Source organism: Mangifera indica, chromosome 20, assembly GCF_011075055.1.
Source record: "Mangifera indica cultivar Alphonso chromosome 20, CATAS_Mindica_2.1, whole genome shotgun sequence".
In the NCBI taxonomy this organism is placed as follows: domain Eukaryota; kingdom Viridiplantae; phylum Streptophyta; class Magnoliopsida; order Sapindales; family Anacardiaceae; genus Mangifera; species Mangifera indica.
The window spans coordinates 1,052,757-1,073,769 of record NC_058156.1 but is presented as its reverse complement, the minus strand read 5'-3'; the positions used below and the strand labels follow the sequence as shown (position 1 = coordinate 1,073,769).

General features: G+C 28.0%; 2 protein-coding genes across 2 annotated transcripts; one reads left to right on the top strand and one right to left on the bottom strand.

Annotated features, from left to right (window-relative positions):
- Positions 1–2,375: 2,375 nt before the first annotated feature.
- LOC123204795 lies at positions 2,376–5,371 on the bottom strand. Its single transcript, XM_044621590.1, has 5 exons — positions 5,097–5,371; positions 4,894–4,996; positions 4,300–4,798; positions 3,597–3,724; positions 2,376–3,150 (listed from the first exon to the last, which is right to left on the bottom strand). The coding sequence occupies exons 2-5, from the start codon at positions 4,972–4,974 to the stop codon at positions 2,875–2,877; spliced, it is 984 nt and encodes a 327-aa protein (XP_044477525.1). The 5' UTR covers positions 4,975–4,996; positions 5,097–5,371; the 3' UTR covers positions 2,376–2,874.
- Positions 5,372–17,346: 11,975 nt separating this feature from the next.
- On the top strand, positions 17,347–18,747 carry LOC123203925 (ethylene-responsive transcription factor ERF061-like). The gene has a single exon (XM_044620413.1). The coding sequence runs from the start codon at positions 17,643–17,645 to the stop codon at positions 18,519–18,521; it is 879 nt and encodes a 292-aa protein (XP_044476348.1). The 5' UTR covers positions 17,347–17,642; the 3' UTR covers positions 18,522–18,747.
- The last annotated feature ends 2,266 nt before the right edge of the window (positions 18,748–21,013 follow it).

Below are 21,013 nucleotides of genomic sequence, written 5' to 3'. Positions count from 1 at the left end.
ATAATTATAAAAAATAAATTTAAAAAGTCACCCATAATATTTACTGTTGGTGAATTATTTAGGTGTGAAATTGGCTTAGATCGCACTTATTTACTCCTAGTGCAATTTTGGCCGAAATAACATTAGGAATGGTGCGATGCAACCGAATCACATTGGACGTGGTATCATTTTGTCAAATCATATTTGGGATGGTGAGATTGGGCCTAAATTACATCATACATAGTTTAATATTAGAGATGACAAATTTTGCCCTATTTTATAGGTTTCGACCCTCTTTAACCCTAATGAAAAAAAGATTATCTGATAGAAACAAAGAAAGAGATAAAGACAGAAATAAAAAAAATCTCCACAATCAAAGATAAGCCAGAGATATGGATACATGTGTCATCTCCTCACATCATCCCTTCCCCTCCCCACTCCTATTTCTGTCTTTTTATATTAATATATTTACTTAAAATATTAACATATTTTTATAATTTTAAATTATTTATGTTTTTGTTGTGCATATTAAAATAGTTAATATATTATATTTGTGATATTTGAAATAATAAGCTAGTTTATATTGTATTTAAAGGGTATAAGAATGAATTTTTTTTTTGTGTGTACGAAGAGGGGATTTATCCCCTTGGGGATAGAGAAGAGATTGAGAGGGGATTTTTCTTCGTAGAGAGGGGACAAAAAACCATTTTTATTTCCGTAACAGAGACAGGAATTGAGGTCCTCTTCCCGCTTACCCCCGTTGCCATCGCTATGTGATATAACTAAATCAAATAATTTTATATGTGATTTTAACAAAATTAAACTATGTGATTTGACAAAATTGCCCATAGGACGTGTAATTCAAGCCATAGTTGGCAAAATTACACCATCCAAGTGCGATTTTAAAGAGACTACACTTGGAAGTACTATTCCAACCATCTAAAATAGTGTAGGCTAAGTTTTAAATTTTTTAATTAAATGTAGGAGTTTAAGTGATTAATTTTTAAGTCAGGGATAGAAATGAAACTTTATAATAAATATTTTGGAAGTTGTTGAAAATACATTTTAACTATTAAAACTATTATATAAATTTTGACAGTGGGTGGAAAAACATCATTTTGAACTTAAAGGGGTGAGAATGTAAACGAGGAAAAGTATAAAATAAGCATTATAACAAAGTTTCAATAATTTCTTCAAACCACCCTAATGTGCCCTATTTTATGACTAATCCATAACGAGTATAACAAAATCAACTTGAAGAACAATATAAAGTTGTAACATGCTTAAATTAAAAAATTAAAGGTAATTACATGTCAAATATGCAAGATATATTTAAATAAGTAATGTTATACATACAAATAATAATATGTCATCACGTGAATTGAAAATTATAGACAAAACAATGAGTAATACTATGCGTACCCATTTCGATTACATAAATATGTGTACACTTACACATATCATCATTTAATAAGATGTTATTTTATTTTTAATTTAAAATCATTTAATTACATGATAATACATATAAATGTGTATATATGTGTATTCAAAATGAGTATATATAAGTTTTATTATAAAATAATACTCAGTCATATAATGACATATTATTGTTTATATATAAAGCTATACACACAGTATTATTGTAGTTAAATATGAGTATATGTCAATTGTCAAACATACAAGATTACCATTTTTGTCTATAGGGAATTTGTATAATTTATATATCTAGTTGTACTTATAAATGGATTTTAGTTAAGTCGAACTCAAATAAATGTTAATTTAAACTCAGTTTAAATTCAAAATAGCGATTGAGTCAACCCAAATGGTGGATAATGACATTAGAAAAGATGATAGGTCGCCAAAGAAGGAAAGTATGAATTGTTGAAGAAGAAACAAAAAAGACTAAAAATCACCTGAAAAGAATAGTTTTAATCAAGAATTGCCAGTAAACCTTAGAACTCAAGTAGAGCTGGAGTTTCAGGTCAAGTTCAGCTCATTTGAACCGAACATGAATTTGAGCCCGAGCAGACACTACACCAATGACCAGACCAATCCCAACTAGATCCTCTTGATTTTATGGGCTTAAACTGATGCATTTACCTTAGAAATTGCTTTAGATAAGAACTTTTTAGAGATTACACTGAAGTGACTGAACCCTTGAAATCCTGACAGCCATGAAATTTTCAAATCACATGCAAACTCATCCGTTTAGTCGCTTAGCTTGATTGCTTCTTAAATGATTGTTACTAGTTGAGTTCTTCAATGGTAGAATTTAGTCTACTTACATTAAGGATATTTACTTCAGATACTTGCTTTTGGGTCCTATCAACAGTCTCATTCAGAGAATATAGAACAGTAAGATAAAGCAAATTAAAATGCAGTACTCACTTTCAATATGCTAACCTGATGGAAAATGAGCTTTGCAATATCCATCGTTGTAATTGTCATAAATTCCTAAGCACAGATAAAGAAAATAAAGTAAATCCCACAAATAACCAGAGTATAGAACCAAATGGCATCATCCTGGAGAAGAAAAAAAGTAGGCTATTTAAATAATCCTTTGAAATTCCTATAGGAAAAGATTCAGTCTACATATAACAGCCCCTTCCCTCAAATAATACCAAAATCTATAGGATATTAAATTCATTTGCAAACCAACTCATCCTATTTTCCCCATCTTTTATATAGCTTGTTGAACTGAAGATAACTAGTCCTTCCAGCCCTCCTTGTTCAACCGCCTGGAAGCAAGGCCTTTAGAAGAAACACTTGGAGTAACTGGCATAGTGGGAGTCTTGGGTGCCTCGTCATCATCCCAATCATCACCCCAATTATTATCCCATCCATCATTGGAATCTGAGCCCACTTTCCGTGCACTAGAAACCGGCAGCTCCATATCTAGCCTTTGATATTTAGAGCTGCTATTGGAAAATGCTTCCACCGAATGCTGGCACACATACAGACTGCTGCTAGTATTAGTAGGGCAGCTAAGGATATCAATATGAGGGTAGACTTTCTTGACATGAAACTGAAATATGTAAACTTGGGAGTATTATCAGATTCCTCTTCCCAATTGTGTGCAATTAAATCACCAAAATCTAAGCTGCAGTTTCCATTTTTTGCTTTAAACATGATTATGTTGTTGGTTCCTTTCTTTTTGACAGAGAACATGAGCTGCATAATCCAGAAGTCAAGTCACAATCCACTCTTGGCATGAATAATTAATCAACAATCACAAAATCCAGGAGATTCATCAATATCATATCACATTCAAGGTAATGAAAAGCATGCTAAGATTAAGACTGTTAGATCATTGGGATGCATATTTGAAGAGAAACTATCAAACATTTATTAAACATGTGCATTTAGTCAAATGGATGAAATTAGTCAAAATAATGAAATGCAGTGCTTTCTAGGAAAAGGTCTTCATAAAAGGAAGGTCCCACTTTTCTCATTCAATGATTTCAAAAGATAGTAAGATATATCTCAGTACAGAGTATAAACTTAACCAAAGGCTATTGAAATATTGAAATTCACCTTAGTTTAGCACAACAGTTACAATGAAAAACCATGAACTATTAAAAAAAGAGCTCTATAACTGTGAGTTTCTGCACAAGTACCTCTCTGTGTTCCCCTTCTTTGAGTTGAACTTTTGTTTCCTTAAGCTGAACATATTCAGGAGCAGAAATTGTGACACTGAGAGGGCTCTTGACTTTGCTCTGGATTAAAAGTGATAAAGCTGGAGAATCTGCAAAAGCAAACTGGACTCAAATCTTGATTTTTTTTTTTCACCTAACGTAAGACTGAAAATAGAGGAAGCAACAAATAAAGACCAAATGGATTTCATGCATCTTCACTTGACATAAAATTGACCATATAGTTCAGATCAGCTGGTTGTCAACAGGGTTTGATAAGTTGATCAATATACAAACACACTAACTATACAAAAAATACAAACCCTTGCGAGTCATTTTTTTTAAGTATGCTTTGGCAATGCATCACTTTGAAGCCCCTTTTACAAGATTTTTGGAATGCAACACTAAGACTGACTAGGATCATAAGAAGGCCAAACTTACATCTCCATACTCAATCCAGACTTCAGGATTGTCTGAGAAAACATACCTCCTATTTAATATTGTTTTTTCAGTGTTATGCTAAAGGGGAAACAAAAAACACCCAATTGAGGAAACATCCAATGCTATGCTCATATCAAGGAACATTGTACAACATCACACTGAACAAACAAAAGAAAATACCTAAAATAAATAATATTAGCTATTAAATGATAAAAGGAAACATCATCCAAAGTACCCAAATACATACCATTTCCCGGAACTCTCAAACAGGCAACAAAATTTTTACCATCATCTGTGCATTTATTAGATGAATCACATTTTTCATCCTGAGTTTCCTCCTTTGTTAATGGCTTAGATTCATCTAAATTCCCAGCCTCTTTAGATTTCGTATCATCACTCAAGTTCCCTTTTCCATTATCCGCCTCCTTAGCTCTTGATTCCTCATTACTACCACCATTACTCTTCTTCATGTTTTCAGTTTCTTTCGAATCCATTTCCTTGGTCAAATTATTTTCATTACTCTTCTGCATAATTCCATTTCCTTTCGAATCCTTTTCCTTGTTCAAATCATCATTTCTCTTAATATTTACACTCTCGTTTGGTTTATCCCCTTGACCTCCTTGATGTTCTTTCACTTTATCAACTTCAGCAGACTTTGTAACTGTGTCTGACCCCTTCGTTCCCTCATTTGAACTACCCTTGCCTTTGGATTTCGGATCTAAACCAGAATTTGAATCCACATTTTCCTATAGAAACAGAGTCTACAATCAATCAAAATTTAAAAACAATATTGATTTTAATAAAAACACATCAAATAAGTTACTATCATTCAAAAAATTACCTTTACATCAACACCAGAGCAGCCACTAACAAGCAGTAGTATCAGAAAAACCGCCAAAAAAATAACGTAACGAGCTTCCATATTCTCAACCAACTTCTCTATGCTACAGTAGGTGCCCAGATTTTAAAATTTGTATTTATTAAAACAGAAAAAAATCAACTAAATTTAGAGATTGAAATAGGATACAAGTGTGACCGACTGACCTGAAATACGACGACGTTATTTACAGGCGTGATTCAGCAGATCTTGGTTATTTATCGTCGAACTTGGCTCACTGTAAAATCTGGTACCGGGTTTAGGTTTTAAAAACCACGAGGGAGGCTGACCAAAACTCGCTCCGAAGAAGGATGATGATACCGAAGAGCTAAACGCATCGTTTTGGACGCTTCCCTCCCGCTTGCAAACAGCCAGCCAGACAAATAATTGGGAGTTTAGCGAGGGGTGGAATGGACTGGAATTTCGACTTTTGAGATAGTTTTATTTTATTCATAATTTTAAAAAGAAAATTTTGGAAAGTAATGGTCACCTCAACGAACAGTTTTTTAAATTGTATCATTTTTAACTTGAAGTATAAAATATAACAATAAAATTATGTATATCTATTTTTTGTATATAATTTATATATACAGGTGAAATATTATTATATAATTGGATATTTTTTATCATATAATGACACATATTTTAAAATCACTTAATTATATGATGACACATCATTATGTATATAAATTTTTTACCAAAAATAGATACACATACATTACTCAAAATAGAACTATGCGTGTGTATATATATATATATTTCTATATAATTTAAAAATATATATTATTATATAATTAGAGAATTTAAATTTAAAATAAAATAATATTTAATCATATAATAATATATTATTTATGTATATAAATTATAGTATGTACACATAATATTGTTTTAAAATATAATCTAGTCACATCTAGGGAATGCTACCAACCAACCAGAACAAGAGATTTGTTTTCTCATTTTTAACTTAGAGTCATCGTTTTGAAAACCGAATTGGATTCGATCGATTGAATGGAGACTCGTTAATCAAAACAATTTCGATTTATTTGAAAATCATTTTTAAAGTCAAATCGCTTCGAATAAGAATTAATTGTTCGAACCATCCGATTAGCGTGGGCAAAAAATGGGTTCAATCTGATCCACAGAAAAGATTTTTATTTTTTTGTAAAAAAGTTATAATTAATTTAACCCAAACCTCATCAATCGAGTTTGACAATATATATCAAACTAAGTTTATTTTAATATAAAAATATTTCAAATTATATAATGAATAATAAATTATACAAAATTATTTTAAATATTATTTTTAAATAGTTAATCAGCCAAATCACTGATAAACCAATCTGACCACCAATTGAATCAGATTACCCTTACCATTGAATTGAAGTCTGATCAATTCTAAAAACATTGCTTAAAGCAATACTATGTCTATCTACTTTGATTACATAAATAAGTATACACTTATATATATCACCACATTATTGAATATTAATTTATTTTTAATTTAAAAATACTAAATCACATGATAACATAACTTAAGTATATACCTTTTTATATCTTCAAAGTGGGTATACATAGTTTATTGTTTAACTTATGGGCTAACATGATTCTGAATAGTTTCAATCTAATTTGTTCAAATTTGAATTCAACGAATTAAGTTCAAGTCAAAATTGAGTTTGTTTTTATAAAATGAGAGAGTTTGAGTCAATCTGAACATTTACGTTCGAATAGACTCAAATCAAATTTAAAGTTAAAGAGTGGATTCAATTTAAATTAATTCATATTAGACAAATCGATCTTAAATTAGAGTTCTATCTTGATAATTCAGTTTGAAAAAGGTTTGGTTGTTTATTCGGTAATATTATTAATTCTATTGATACTATTATTAATCCCATTGGTGCTCCTCTAGGGATAGTATCCATTAGCTCGAGACATTATAACTTCGATTTAAACTTAAATTGGCCCATGATTAATTCAATTTAAATTAAATCTATTCTATTCAAAATTAAATTATTTTTAAATTAAGTTTTAAGTCACAAATTATTGATATGAAATTGACAATTTTAGTTTAGAGCTGACTCAAGGTAGGCTTTGTTGGACTCACTCTGAATCGAACCTACCCCTAAATATCATGGACTCAATCTTCCTACAGCGTTTGCCCACCAGAAATGCTATATGATTTCTTTTGACTAGCATTCAAAGTTGGGCTTGGTATCAAAATTGGCAAGCACTTAAAAAGCTCAAGGTTTTGGGCTCTCCCGCAAAATTAGAAGCTTAACTTTTGTTTTGGAGAAAGGCTCACCTTGGTGTGAGCTTTTTGCAATGAGTCCGGGCTCGGACCGGATTTTCCTTGTTACAATCAAACTATATATATATATATATATATATATATAATTTAGATATATAAATAATATATTATTATATAATTAGATAATTTTAAATTAAAGATAAAATAAAATTAAATCATATGATAACATATTATTTATGTATCTAAATTATATATTAAAAGTATGTATACATAACATTTTTCTATCCATTATACCTCATAAGACAAGTACAAATATTGTTATTTCTTTCACCGTATGCAAACATGGCCATACCTTTTCATAGATGAAGGCTTGGAGGAATGCCTACTTCTTCGAGTGAATTTTAAAATCAAATAGTTCGTTGAAAGGCTAGGATAAAAGAGAGCTAAAAGTTGGCTTTGGTATATGATTAACAAGGAAACAATGTCTTGCGTGAATTTCTTTCAGAGGCGTTTGGTTAAGAGTTACTAAATATTATTCTGATAATCTATTTTTTATTATTAACATTACTTTATTTAATTTATATAAATAATAAAATATTATAATAATTTTCTATTAGTAATGGTAATGTGATAGGTAATAAAAAAAATAATTTCATTACAACTTCTATCATAAATATTAAAAGATTATCAAGATAATCGTGATTTTATTATAACTATATATTTATTTATTAATTTTTTAAGGTAAAAATAATATGATTTTCAATTAATATAACAAATAACATAAAAAAAATATTTTAGAATAATTATATCTAAGGGTATTTAAGTAAAATATATACTAGTTTTATTTTATTACTTCTAACTAAACATAATAATTATTTATACCTACTCATTTTTACTAATATTTATACCTAGTAATTTTCAAGATAATTTATCTTTAAGTAAATCTTTCAATTTTGATAATAAAACATCACTCAAACCAAACGTCCCCTTATGGAATGTTTTGTATACCCAATTTTGAGTATTTGATTTAGTACCATAATAATATATTATTATATGATTAGGTATTATTTTATATTTAATTTAAAATTATATTTTTTGCTTAGGTTTAATTTAGAAACACTTTTTCACTCGTAATTGACATAAATCACTTTTTCTCACCTAAAATCAAACTTTGTTAATCAAAACAAACTTAGGAAAAGAAATTAATATTTTATCCCTACTATTTTAATTTTTAAAATTATCGTGTAATCTCAAATTAACAAAAAAAAAAACAAATAAACCTTTTAAATATCAAAATTATCGTATTTTTTAATTATCAAAATTATCACTTATTTTTCTTTCCTTTTATATTCGTTTTCTTCCTCTTTTTACGTTTCAAGCTATAAATGATGACAATTGATAGTAGTAATTATTTTTTTTTTTATAATGAGAAATCTTACTCGAACATGAGCACCACTTTTGGGATTCAATCAACCACACTAAATAGAATAAACTTTAAATCTATTAACTGACTCATAATTACTAAACCAGATAAATCAAAAGTAATTGTTAATAAAAATATAAATAAATGCGTCAATAATATATAATCATATTTTTATAGATTACATACATGGAAAATGTGACACAACCAGAAAGGAGGCAGTATACACTATATACTATATAACTATGGTAACTTACATTTGAGTTTTGGAATTACGAGTTTATCATATCGGACTCTAGAAGCATTATTTTTAGGTCAATTTTTCTTTTTCCCTTCCTTTACAAATGTATTTAAAGGAATTAGAGTTAAAATAACATTAAATCGAGTATTATTGGATTCAAGCTTGTGTTTAAGAGTTGTAGATTTGAGCTCAAATTTAAGACAAAAACTACTAACTTGAGTTTAATTTAAGAAAACTCGTTAAATCTTGTTCAAGCCCGATTGTAACCCTAAACTGGATCACTTAATAAAGGTGATGTTTAATCCTCCCATTGTCAACGAGATAATAAATGAGATAAAAAATGGATATTAAATTAAAAATTGAAATGAATACGAAGGTAGGCCAAATTCATAGCAAAAACAGAAAAAAAAAAGCGAAAGGCATCAAGATTTCGATAAGGGGGGACCATCAATCCAAGTTGCTTGGAGGAAGGTTAGGTGGATAATTTTCTTCTACATCATTCCATTTTTTTGGGACATAAATCGAATTTACTAAACTGGATGAAATTTTAAATTTCATGACCAACCTCACAAGCCCTATTTTACCACTCAATCTATCCCCACAAGCCAAATTTTACCACTCAATATATTTGTAGGTAGAAATTATAATTTCAGTCTGAATTTATGAGTTTTGATTCTAATGAGAAAGAAATTCCCTGATAAAATTGGAAAAAAAATATTTTTACAGTTAGGGATAAGGATACATATGTCCTCTCCCCGTCTTCGTTCTTTTATATTAATATTTTGACTTAAAATATTAATATATTATTATAATTTTAGATTATTTATATTTTTATTATTGATTAACATATGTTATTTGTGACATTTAAAATGAGTTGGTTTTAATTTTAGTTAATTTTATTGTTTAATATATTTATGTTATATTTATGGGGTATGGAAAGATGATTTTTTTCCACATATATGAAAACAGAGAAGATATATTTTTTTTTCTCATAAATAAGGGATGAAAAACGGGTTTTTCTCTGTAGAAAGAGGATAGAGAATTGTTATCATCTTTATAAAAGAGACAAATTAGAGATAAAGATTAAAATTTCCTACAAAAATAGGGTATTCGATCATACCCTTCCCTTTCCATTCCTATCCATGGGGCACATTAACCTTTTTTTTTTCTGCGTTCTATCCGATCAGCCTTTTAGAAATGGCTCGTCATAATTGTCGGGTCACAATAACGTCCTGCAGATGTGAATACTATTGCCAACAAAACGTACGCTTAAACAGAGAACAGAAGCTTACATTTCAAAGAACAGGCGTTATGAATCAAGAAATTAATGCTTTCTGGTTGCAGGAAAGTGAAAAGTTGATGATTGGCAGCAATTCAATATCCAACGTTGGGTTTCTTTCAGTCTCCACAAATGTCACCATTCAGCCTCAACGCAAATTTGGAATGACACTGCTTTTCTAATGCAAAATCGACATCAAACTCCTATCACGGCCCACTTAATTAAGCAATTCTTTATTGAAGTCCGTATCACGACATCTAAGAGATATTATATATATTTAGTAAATATGTGTATTATTTATATTTTTATATTATTTATGTATTAAATATATTTAAAAAAATTTTAAACTCAAAATATATTAAATATATATTTTATGTCATTCTCGTACGTCATATTTTATATTTATTATATCTTTGAATTTTTGATTAAATTTAAAGTATAAAATTATCTATTTTATTTTTAATTATTTACAAAAATATTACTATCATTTAAAAAAAATTCAATAATATTTCTTTCTTAATTTTCAACTCTAATTTTACGTTTTCCTCTCCTATGAGTTGTACAAAGATTTACTCTAGTCTGAAATTTGAAATCCAATTGATTAATTTATTTACTTTTTCTAACTAACTGATATATTACTTATTGTATAAAAATTTTTGATTTTGTATTATATTATATTAGATTTAATAGTTAATTAAATACATTATACTAGAATTATTATATTAATTTTCAATAGGAGATTCGAAAAAAATACTAAATTATTATGATATTATCGTATTTTTAGAAATATATTATTGACAATATATTGTATTGTACCTATATATACACGTTTCCTACTTTTTCGTATGCATGTTAAAGGCTTTTTTTATTAACGTATTTTTTATTATTTACTGTATTATACCCATATAATTCGCATACCATTTTTCTCTCGTTTCTGTATTTACCAACTAGGGATACAAGTGCAATGGATAGCTTCTCTGAGTTCACGAGTGATCCTAATATAATAGAACAATAATTACAATTTAATTATGATTATCGAATTTGAAGAGAGTATTCTATAATAATATAAAACAATTATTTAATATAAGTAGGTTACGACAGTCATGTTGTATGTTTAGTCCTAAATTCAATTTTGTCGTTTATAAAAGTGATTATGTTTCATCCGTGATTTTTTTAGAATGTTACAAATTGAAGTAACACTAATCCGTGAGTTCACTCGAAGAGGAATTTCAACACATTACACCTCATTTTTTTTTACTCAACGAATTAGCTATCCTCAATCTCTCTTCTCTTCAAGTTTTTTTGGGATTCAACTTTAATCTTTTCACTTCCCTTCATGGTTGCTTGATGTTTTTTTTTCTTTTTTAAAATTTAAAATTGATGTCATGCTGACATGATATTACATTAACAGTGAAGTCACTGGGGATGCTTAAAGCGGTGTCGTTTTTACCTTGTGAAAAAGTCTAAATGTTTAAGAAAATCTTTACTGGAAATGCAAGAGTTCACGAGAATAAGGAATTTCTATTTCGTTTCAAGGAAATAATTGATGAAATAGCGACACGTGTTGACTTTTGCAATGGCTGGAACAACAGCGAGGTTATCGTGTCGGTTTCAGGAGGCGGGACCACTAAGAATAGTCGGCGTCGCTGGACAGGGACACGATGACAATACGGCCAATTCTATATAACAACGACGAAACACTACTTTTTAAGAATTTATTTTCAAAAATACCCCTTAGTTTCCACTAAATTACATTTTTATGTGCGTGTATTTATATGTATTGGCAGTAGGCACTATTTATTTGTTTGTGCATAATCAACATGAAAAGAAATATTAGGAGAAAGTTTACACCGAATATTTCGAAAAGGGCCAAAATATTTGTGCCCACCCAATATTTGTTGAAATCCTGGTGATACCCATTAATTATTGAAAATCTAAAATCTCACCTATAGATGATTAAAATTAACATAATCAATTAATTATATGGGTAAAATCATTATTTAATTATAATATATTAAAAATAATAAAACTAATTTCATTTCTTCTTTTGATTTAAAAAATTAATAATTTTTTCTAAATTAAACTTTAAAAAGTTATATTTTCCCTTGTAGAATTTCATTTTCAACCCATCTTCACCGACGGTCAAAATCTAGCCGTGACTTTTCTTTCTCTGCCAATGACGGTCTCTATCTCGACACAATAGCTCTTCGTTAGCTTCCCTTTGGTCTAGTGTTAGAGGGAAGTTGACAATGAGTGATTATGTCGGGAGGGAGACTGTCAACCACAAAGAAAGAGAAGTCATGACTAAATTTCCACCATTAGTGAAGATGAGTTGAAAATGAAATCTTAGGGAGAAAAATGTAACGTTCAAAGTTTAATATTAAGGAGATTATTAGTTTTTTAAACCAAGTAAGAATATAAATGACACAAATTTTATTATTTTTAAAATATTATGATTAAATGACGATTTTATTATAAAAACTAATTGATTCTGTTAATTTTAACAGCCTATTGGTAGAAGTTTAAGTTTTCAATAGTCAATAAATTCTACTTTGGGGTTTCAACAAACCTCGAGTGGGAATTAGTCTTTTGGTCTTAAAAAATTTGATAATTTTAAAAGTAATTTAATGTTTTTTGAATGACTGAGATTATTTTGATTTCAATAATACTTTATGTATAAATGATACCAACAAATGTAAAATAAATTAATATGTTATAATATAATTAAGTAATATAAAATTAAAGACAAAATAAATAATCATATCTTCGAATCGCATAATAATATTTCACCTTATTTTGCCTCTTAGTACTCCCTGTTTGTATGTGAATCTATGCCACTTGATCGTGTGAAATGAAAATAAAGAGCTTTTTTGTTTTATAAAATCTAATATAGCTTTATAATAATTATGATAAATGAGGAAACGTTCCTAACATGGCATGTTTTGTTTGACACGAGACAACAAAAAGCAAAATTTTGTATAGATGTGGTGTTGGGGTCAGGTTGATCGGTGGAGAAAAATTAGGAAAAGGACGAAAGGTTTGAAGGAAGAAGATGATTAGATGGATATACATATGCATGGGAACAAGAGAAAAAGTAATATTATGTATATTTATTTTAAATATATAATTATATACGTATTATATATGTTATTATAAAATTTAATATTTTTTTTTAATTCAAAATTATCTAATGTATATATAAATATGTATATAATTTTATATTTAAAATTGTTGAGAGAATATTTGTTAGGACTGACTAATGAGGCCATTGTTAGGTAAGTTCACATGCCCATGCCAGTGCCATGCAGAAAGCTTTGTGGGCATTGAAGATTTTGATTGGTGTCTTTCACGAGCCTTGTCTTTTAATGCCTCTATGTCCTTAACGCACCTTTACTCGGAGATGGTCCCATTTTGATTTTGATTTTGACTTTGTTTTAATACCCTTAATTGTTTTCTCATTCTATTTTGAAGAAGGAAAAGGTCTAATCCAACCTCATTCATACCATGGGGATGATTGTTGTGATGTTGTGTTTCTGTAATGAATAATATTATGTGTATAATTATATAATAGAGTATTATTTTATCTTTAATTTGAAATCTTTTACTTATATGAAGATATATTATTGTTTATATATAAATTAGTATTCATTATTTGTATATATAATTTTATTCGGTATTGTGTGATCATATTATAAATACTTGTTACACTTTATATTGAGTTTTTTAATTTGTATGACAAGTATGAGTTGTTATAGTCTATTAGACTTTTAATAGGAGAGTCTAACTAGATCTCTTTCCCAAAATATACAGAAGCAATATATTTACCCATTCACTGATATTACATTTTGGTTCTTAACGTTGTTAGTTGAAGAAAGATTGGTTCACGTATCGATAGTTAATCGAATGGGTTGTTACTTCAAATCTTTTAATCAAGTTTTTAATATACGATATAATATATGATTCGACTGTTATAGTTAGAATTCATTCGAATCTATCTTAGAATAACAACATGTGCCATCCTTAACTTTCTTGTCTTCAAATCAAATTAAGTTTCTTCTTAATGTTGACTTTTGCTTGGCTGAAACATGTGACAATCGGTGGTGAATCAAAAGGGTCGTTTACCCACTACTGTGCAAGAGTATGGGCCTGGTTGATATAATTCAAACTTGGCACCCATGGAAATTTGAAATTAAAGCGGTGGTGGAAACAGTGTAAACGTCGTCGTAGGTCGCATAAAGCTTGCATAGACTCTTTGACATTCACGAATAACTCTTTAAACACAAACGTGCTTTCTTCTTCAACCGACTATTGCTTTGGATTTTCTGTCCACCCATTTTTTAATCAAAATTTATGTCCATTAAAGTACCCAAAACTAGTACTGGATCTGATCGAATTAGTTCGGGTTCATGGTTGATAGTGTAAGAAAAAGAGAGATACAACTATGTAAAACTCCAAAGATATTCGTAAGCAATCACATATCATAAAAATCATTATAAATATTTTTGTATCCACGTATTTGAGATTTTTTAGCCGGGTCAAAAATTGTGAGCGGAATATAGTTGAATCTCAATCAAATTGGTTCAGTTTTCAAAACTAATTTAGTTTAAATTTATTTAATCTGAATTTGAATTGAATTAAAGTTAGAAGAGTTGGTTTGGTTTTAAATTGAGTTAGAAGATTTTTTATTTTTTTCAATTCGAGTTTGATTTAAATTTATAATCCAAATCTGTAGTTTGAATTTTTGACTCGAGTTTGATTCAAATTTATAATTTGAATTAGTGATTTGAGTTTACGACTTATTTACAAAATGACATTATATTGTTTATTATAAGTTAAAATAACGTTATTTTATCTTAAGTAGTGAATTTGAACTACGAATTTAAATAACAAATTCAAATTATAAATTTAAATCAAATTGAGTTAAATTATTTTTTACTAGAGTCGAACTCGAGCACACTTAATTTTGGTTTGATAAACATCATAAAATTTGAACTAGATTTTTTTTATTTGAATTAAACTTAAACAAAAAAATTTTTAAATTAGGTCTAATTTAAAGATATTTTAAATAATATTTAATTATGTGATAATATATTATTTTAATATTTAATTAAATAATTAAAATTAGATGTATATATCTTGATTGAAATTGTTTGCGACAATATTTTTGTTAAATATTCTATTTTTCAAAATTTTAATCTTTTAAATGCAATTTCTATTGTTATTTTTCTGAGTAGTTTGATTTTTCTTCCTACTTCCCTATTTCAACAACGGGGTTGTGTATAGATTACGGAGTTCACTAATCTATAAACAGTCTTTATATTTATATAGGACGAAGGGGCACCGTTACATGTAAATACATTACTTATATTTCTTGAAGTAATAACAAACCAAGTTTTATTTATGTACAAATTATATTATAACAGGATAATTGCATAAATTATATGATCTCGATTTGATAGATTTTTTTTTATATAAATATGAGATGGAATAATGATAAATTATCTCGTTAAATCGTCAAGGTGTCTCCTTTTCATTTTGTTTGAGGAAAGATTTCTATCCAAGTTTCGAAATATATATGACCCAAAATCGATTAGCATTATTTTAATAAAAATTAATTAAAATAATATCATTTTAATATTTTTAAATTGAGTTTTTCAAACTTGTGGATTCGTCAAGATAGGTTTGTTCTCAATTAAATTTTGTTTTGGTTAAACGAGGAATTTTTACTAAAACAAACCGTCATTTCAAATCGAAAGTGATTATATCGATAAAATAAAATTTTGAATCTAGTGAATAATCTTATAGTTAGTATATCAAATAAATCATAAGGTTTCGAATTTATACATTTGGATAGTCGTTTCACCTAACACTATAGGTGAATACAGACCAAATTGAGCTCGAATATTTATTGATTTGAGTTTCATTTGAATGAAAAATAACTCGATTCGAGTTTAATTCAAATTTATCGAACCAATATTAAATGTGGTTTAAATTTGATTTGAATAAAAATAATTTAATTCAAATTTAATTTAATTTTGACTTTAATTTATGATTTGATATATAATTTAAATTTATAATTTATTAATAAAATGATATTATTTAATAATTATTTAATATAATTTAAACCAAATCATATCTTAAATCCAAATTAAATTAAGTCGTGCATAGAATCTATCATTACTGACACATCCCAATCAGATTTGCAAATACGTAAAGAATTGTACCATGTAGCTGGAGCCGGAGACGAAACAAAAGGCAGAGAGAGATGGAGCAGAGTCTTGCCAAAAGCCGCGTGGCGGCGGATTCAGGCTGACTGGAATCAATTAATAGAAAAAGTAGCTTTTTAGCATTGTATTTATGTTGGTGGGGACCACACGTACACAAAGTCAATTTTATTATGCAAAGCTTTCACACCTTTAAACCAGATTCTCGTTTGGAGATCAATATCACTGCGAAGTTACAAAAACGCCCTCCTCCATACAAGCATCCATGAAAGAGATCGAGGGGCGGTGGCTTGAATGATTGTTCATATAGCTTTTATTATTTATATTAATTTATAAATAATAAGGATTTTTTATAATCTTTTAAATAATATAATTATTCTAAATTAATAATAATATAATATTAAATTTTATAATAATATATTATTTATATATTCAAATTTTATATTAAAAATGTGTATAAATAATATTATTATAAAATATTGCCAAATTAATATTTGATTTTGTTATATTTTTATCTCTACTTATTTTTATTTCAAGACAAAAATATCCTTATAAGTAATATAAATCTGATTATCATATCTATCTTATATATTAAAAGATTATCGAAATAATTTTGATTTTGTTAAATTTTTACCTTTATTTATTATTTTTTAAAACAAAAATATCATTATTTTTAATTAATATAATAAATAATATAAAATATATTTTAAATAATATTTTAATATTATTTTATTATATTCAATTAAATATAATAATTATTTATATATATAGTTTTATCAAATATAATAATATTTTATATTGAATAATTTTTTAAATAATTTATTTTTATTAAAAAATATTACTTTAACTAATCCAAAAAGGGTATTGTAGTCCTTGAAAAGTTAGGAATGGGATTTGAAATAATAACATTATAAAATATTAAATTTTCATTTTTTTCGATTAAAAATTTTGAATTTTTAAATTTTTCCATAAAAAAACTGGACTTAACATATCCTTACGGATGAGTCTCTAGAAGTTCGATCCCAGCTATAAATAGTGCCAACCAGTATGCACCATGGTAACTTCCCAAAAGCTTGTGAAGTTTCTGATTCTCCCATTCTACTGTTCTTGTGATTTCTTCTTCTTCAGTCTCTTTTGTTGCCGGTTTTCCATAAATTTTCATTCCTCCTGGAATTTCTTTTTACAAGGAAAAGGGACAGTTTTTAGTGCCCCGCCCTGATTTCCTTTTTTACATTATTTTCTACTCTTAAATCTCTCTGTTTGATCTGTTTTCATTAAACACTTTCACCTCAAAGAAGGAAGAAATGCAAGGAATTCAAGAAAATAGTTCATCTTTTTCCTTCGGTGAAGGTGCTGACATCCGGTCTTCACTCTCACAGCTGATATTAACTGGAGGCACCAGCACAATCGACTCAATTTTCTCTCTCTTTCCACCGACACGCACCATCATCAGCCCTGTATCCAAGCCATTAGGCTCTTCAGTTTATCTTCGCCAAAGAGACATTCTCCAGAAATTTTATGAAGAAAACAGAAAAAAACCCAACAGGCTCATGTTTAATTCTCTAAACAACTACCCACTTCAGAACCGTGCGAACTCTTCGAGCACTACTTACAAAGCTCCAACGAAAAAGAAGCTTTACAGAGGAGTGAGGCAGAGACATTGGGGGAAATGGGTAGCTGAAATTAGAATTCCTCAAAATAGAATGAGAGTGTGGCTAGGTACTTATGAAACGGCTGAAGCTGCTGCTTATGCATATGATCGTGCGGCTTATAAACTTAGAGGTGAATACGCAAGGTTGAATTTTCCAAACCCCAGCAAGTTAGGGTTTGCAGATTGTACCAGACTGAATGCGTTGAAGAGCTCAGTTGACGCCAAGATTCAAGCAATCTGTCAGAAGTTGAAAAAGGAAAAAGTTAAAAAGAATCCAAATAAAGAAAATGAGAAAGTAGTTGATTCGTGTTCATCTTCTTCAACCATGTCGCCTTTAATCAATTGGAATGGTGAATTGGTTTCACCATCTCTTTCTGAAGATGGGTTTTGGAAGAGTGAAAATTCTCAGCCATCTGTTTCCACTGAGCACCCCACCACCATGGCTGCCGAGGAATCAGAATTTGAAAGTTGTTCGCTAGCAAGATTGCCATCTTATGATCCTGAGCTAATTTGGGAAGTTCTTGCTAATTAAAACCCTAGTAATTTTTTTTTTTCTCAATTCCGGATTGCCTGAGTAATAATTCCAGACTGTAAATGGTAATTCTGATGTTGCAAGTAGTTCTATTTGGCCTTATTTTGTAACCAAGGCAAATCTTACATTTCCAAGCACAACAATTGTTTGGTTTGTTGGGTGACAATGTAATAGATAATATAAGAGTAATCTGATGACTATTTTTACCGTCTCTATTAAAAGATTATCGATTTTGTTACAAATGCATTCCTACTTATTAATTCTTTAGAACAAAAATACATTCATCTTCAATTAATATAAAAATTAATTTAAAAAATATTTTAGAATAATTATATTTAATAATTTTTAAAATATTTAAGTAAAATAATATTTTAGTATCTTTTATTCCATCTAACAAAATATAATAATTATTTATATTTATTCATTTTCATCAAGGATATAACAATTGAATAATATTATATGTACTCATAAATAAATAGATACTCATGTGTGTCATTATATGATTAAGTATTATTTTATTTTTAATTCAAAAGTATTCAATTAATTGATGACATATATCATGTGTGTACCCGTTTATATACTTAAAGTGGGTACTTATAGTTTTATTGATAATAATTTATACTTAGTAATTTTTCAAGTAATATATTTATATGGTAATCTACGCAAAATCACAGACCTCTTAAGATATATATGGTTTGGATAATATTTTATTATCAAAATTGAAACATTAAATAATTATTCGATTTAATTAGATGTAATAAAAGAATATTAGTATATTATTTTACTTAAATATTAGGATATATAATTATTATAAATTTTTTTTATTACTGGTTATATTAATTGAAAATAAAGTTATTTTTATTTCTAAAAAATTAGTAAATTATAATAAAATCAAAATTATTTTGATAATATTTTAATCCCTAAGGTGAATATGGTAATAAGATTATCTTTTATATTATCTGTTACATCACCATTAATAACAAAAAATTACTGAAATATTTTATTGCTCATAAATCAAACATAGTTATGTAAATAATAAAAAATATATTAGCAGAGTAATATTTATCTACTCTAACCAAACGCCCCTTTGAGAGAAGTAAATATTACTTTGATAATCTATCATTTATTACTTATATTATTTTGTTTGATTTATAAGTAATAAAATTTTTTGATAAACTTCTATTATCAATGGTGATATGATAATTAATATAAAAAGATTACCACTTACACTTTACGTATTAAAAAATTATCAAGGTAATATTAATTTTTATTATAATTATATCTTTATTTATTAATTTTTTAATATAAAAATGATTTCATTTTTAATTAATATAAAAAATATTTTAAAATAATTATACCTAAAAGAACTTAAATAAAATAATATATTAGTATTTTTTTTATTATCTCTAACCAAATATAATAATTATTTATATCAACTTATTTTTATCAAATTTTATCAAATATAAAAATAATTTATACTTAATATTCTTTAAAATAATTTATCTTTAAAATAATTTTTTAATTTTAATAACAAAACAATCCTCAAACTACACGCCCCTCAAAGTAATAAAAAGTAATCAATTGTGAGTTGTATCTGGCACCAATATTTGGTCTTTATTTGCAGGTATTCTGGGTTTTCATCTGAGCTTGTGGCCACACCATATCTAGGAAAATTGAATGCTATCTTCAGATGGAAGAGGTACAGCTTTTCAACATAAAATTAATGACGAATATAACTTATCCAGTCTTTCTTTAACGTGAGAGTCAATTCAGCCACGTTTCACAGCTTATCCTTCTTAATGCCTAGTGATGAAGATATATAGCTACGGCAGTGAGTGGTCCTGCTCCTGTCTGCCTAAAAAATGGTTAAAAAAAGAAAGATTGGTGATTGACCCAATCGTTTTTAAGACGTGACTACACTATGAATAAGACCCCCTCCAGCCATCTTCCTTATCAAACCTTACTTTAATTTAATTATAAGGGTAATGTTTCAACCGGGGCCAAACGACTTGTTCCCACTAGTAAAACCCCAAAGTTTCATTTTTTAATTTTTAAAAACTTAAATATTTATTTATGAGTTAATTTTTATTAAAAATATTAGTTAGGATTAGGGTGAAACCATTCTTAAAAAATTTTAAAAATTTAAATTTTATCACATTTTCCTCCCTAAATTTAAAAATATCACGATTGCCCTCTATCGAAAGTTTTCAAATTTTGAAAAGTGATAATTTTCCTCCAACTTGGGTTTTTTTCTCCTCCTTTCTTTGGCGACGGATGACTTTCTCCTCTTTCTTTACTGCTAATGAAAAATGATCTACGAACTGAGACATCAATGCCCAACGAACGATGGAAAATAATTAAGGTGATAGATCTTCATCTTAGTTGAATCTCATCGGATGACAAGAATCAACTTTAAACGAAGCTTCTACTTTTCAATTTGTCTCTTCTTGAAGCCGAATTAGCAAAAAATGAAGTCGATTATTGTCGTCTGG

Bases quoted from the DNA above. Each gene is read 5' to 3' on its own strand.
- LOC123204795 (XM_044621590.1), bottom strand. From the start codon at position 4,974: ATGGAAGCTCGTTACGTTATTTTTTTGGCGGTTTTTCTGATACTACTG. The intron at 4,799-4,893 runs GTAATTTTTTGA...CTGTTTCTATAG, and splicing joins GCTCTGGTGTTGATGTAAAG to GAAAATGTGGATTCAAATTC. The intron at 3,725-4,299 runs GTATGTATTTGG...TTGCTTTTGCAG, and splicing joins TTTGAGAGTTCCGGGAAATG to ATTCTCCAGCTTTATCACTT.
- LOC123203925 (XM_044620413.1), top strand. From the start codon at position 17,643: ATGCAAGGAATTCAAGAAAATAGTTCATCTTTTTCCTTCGGTGAAGGT.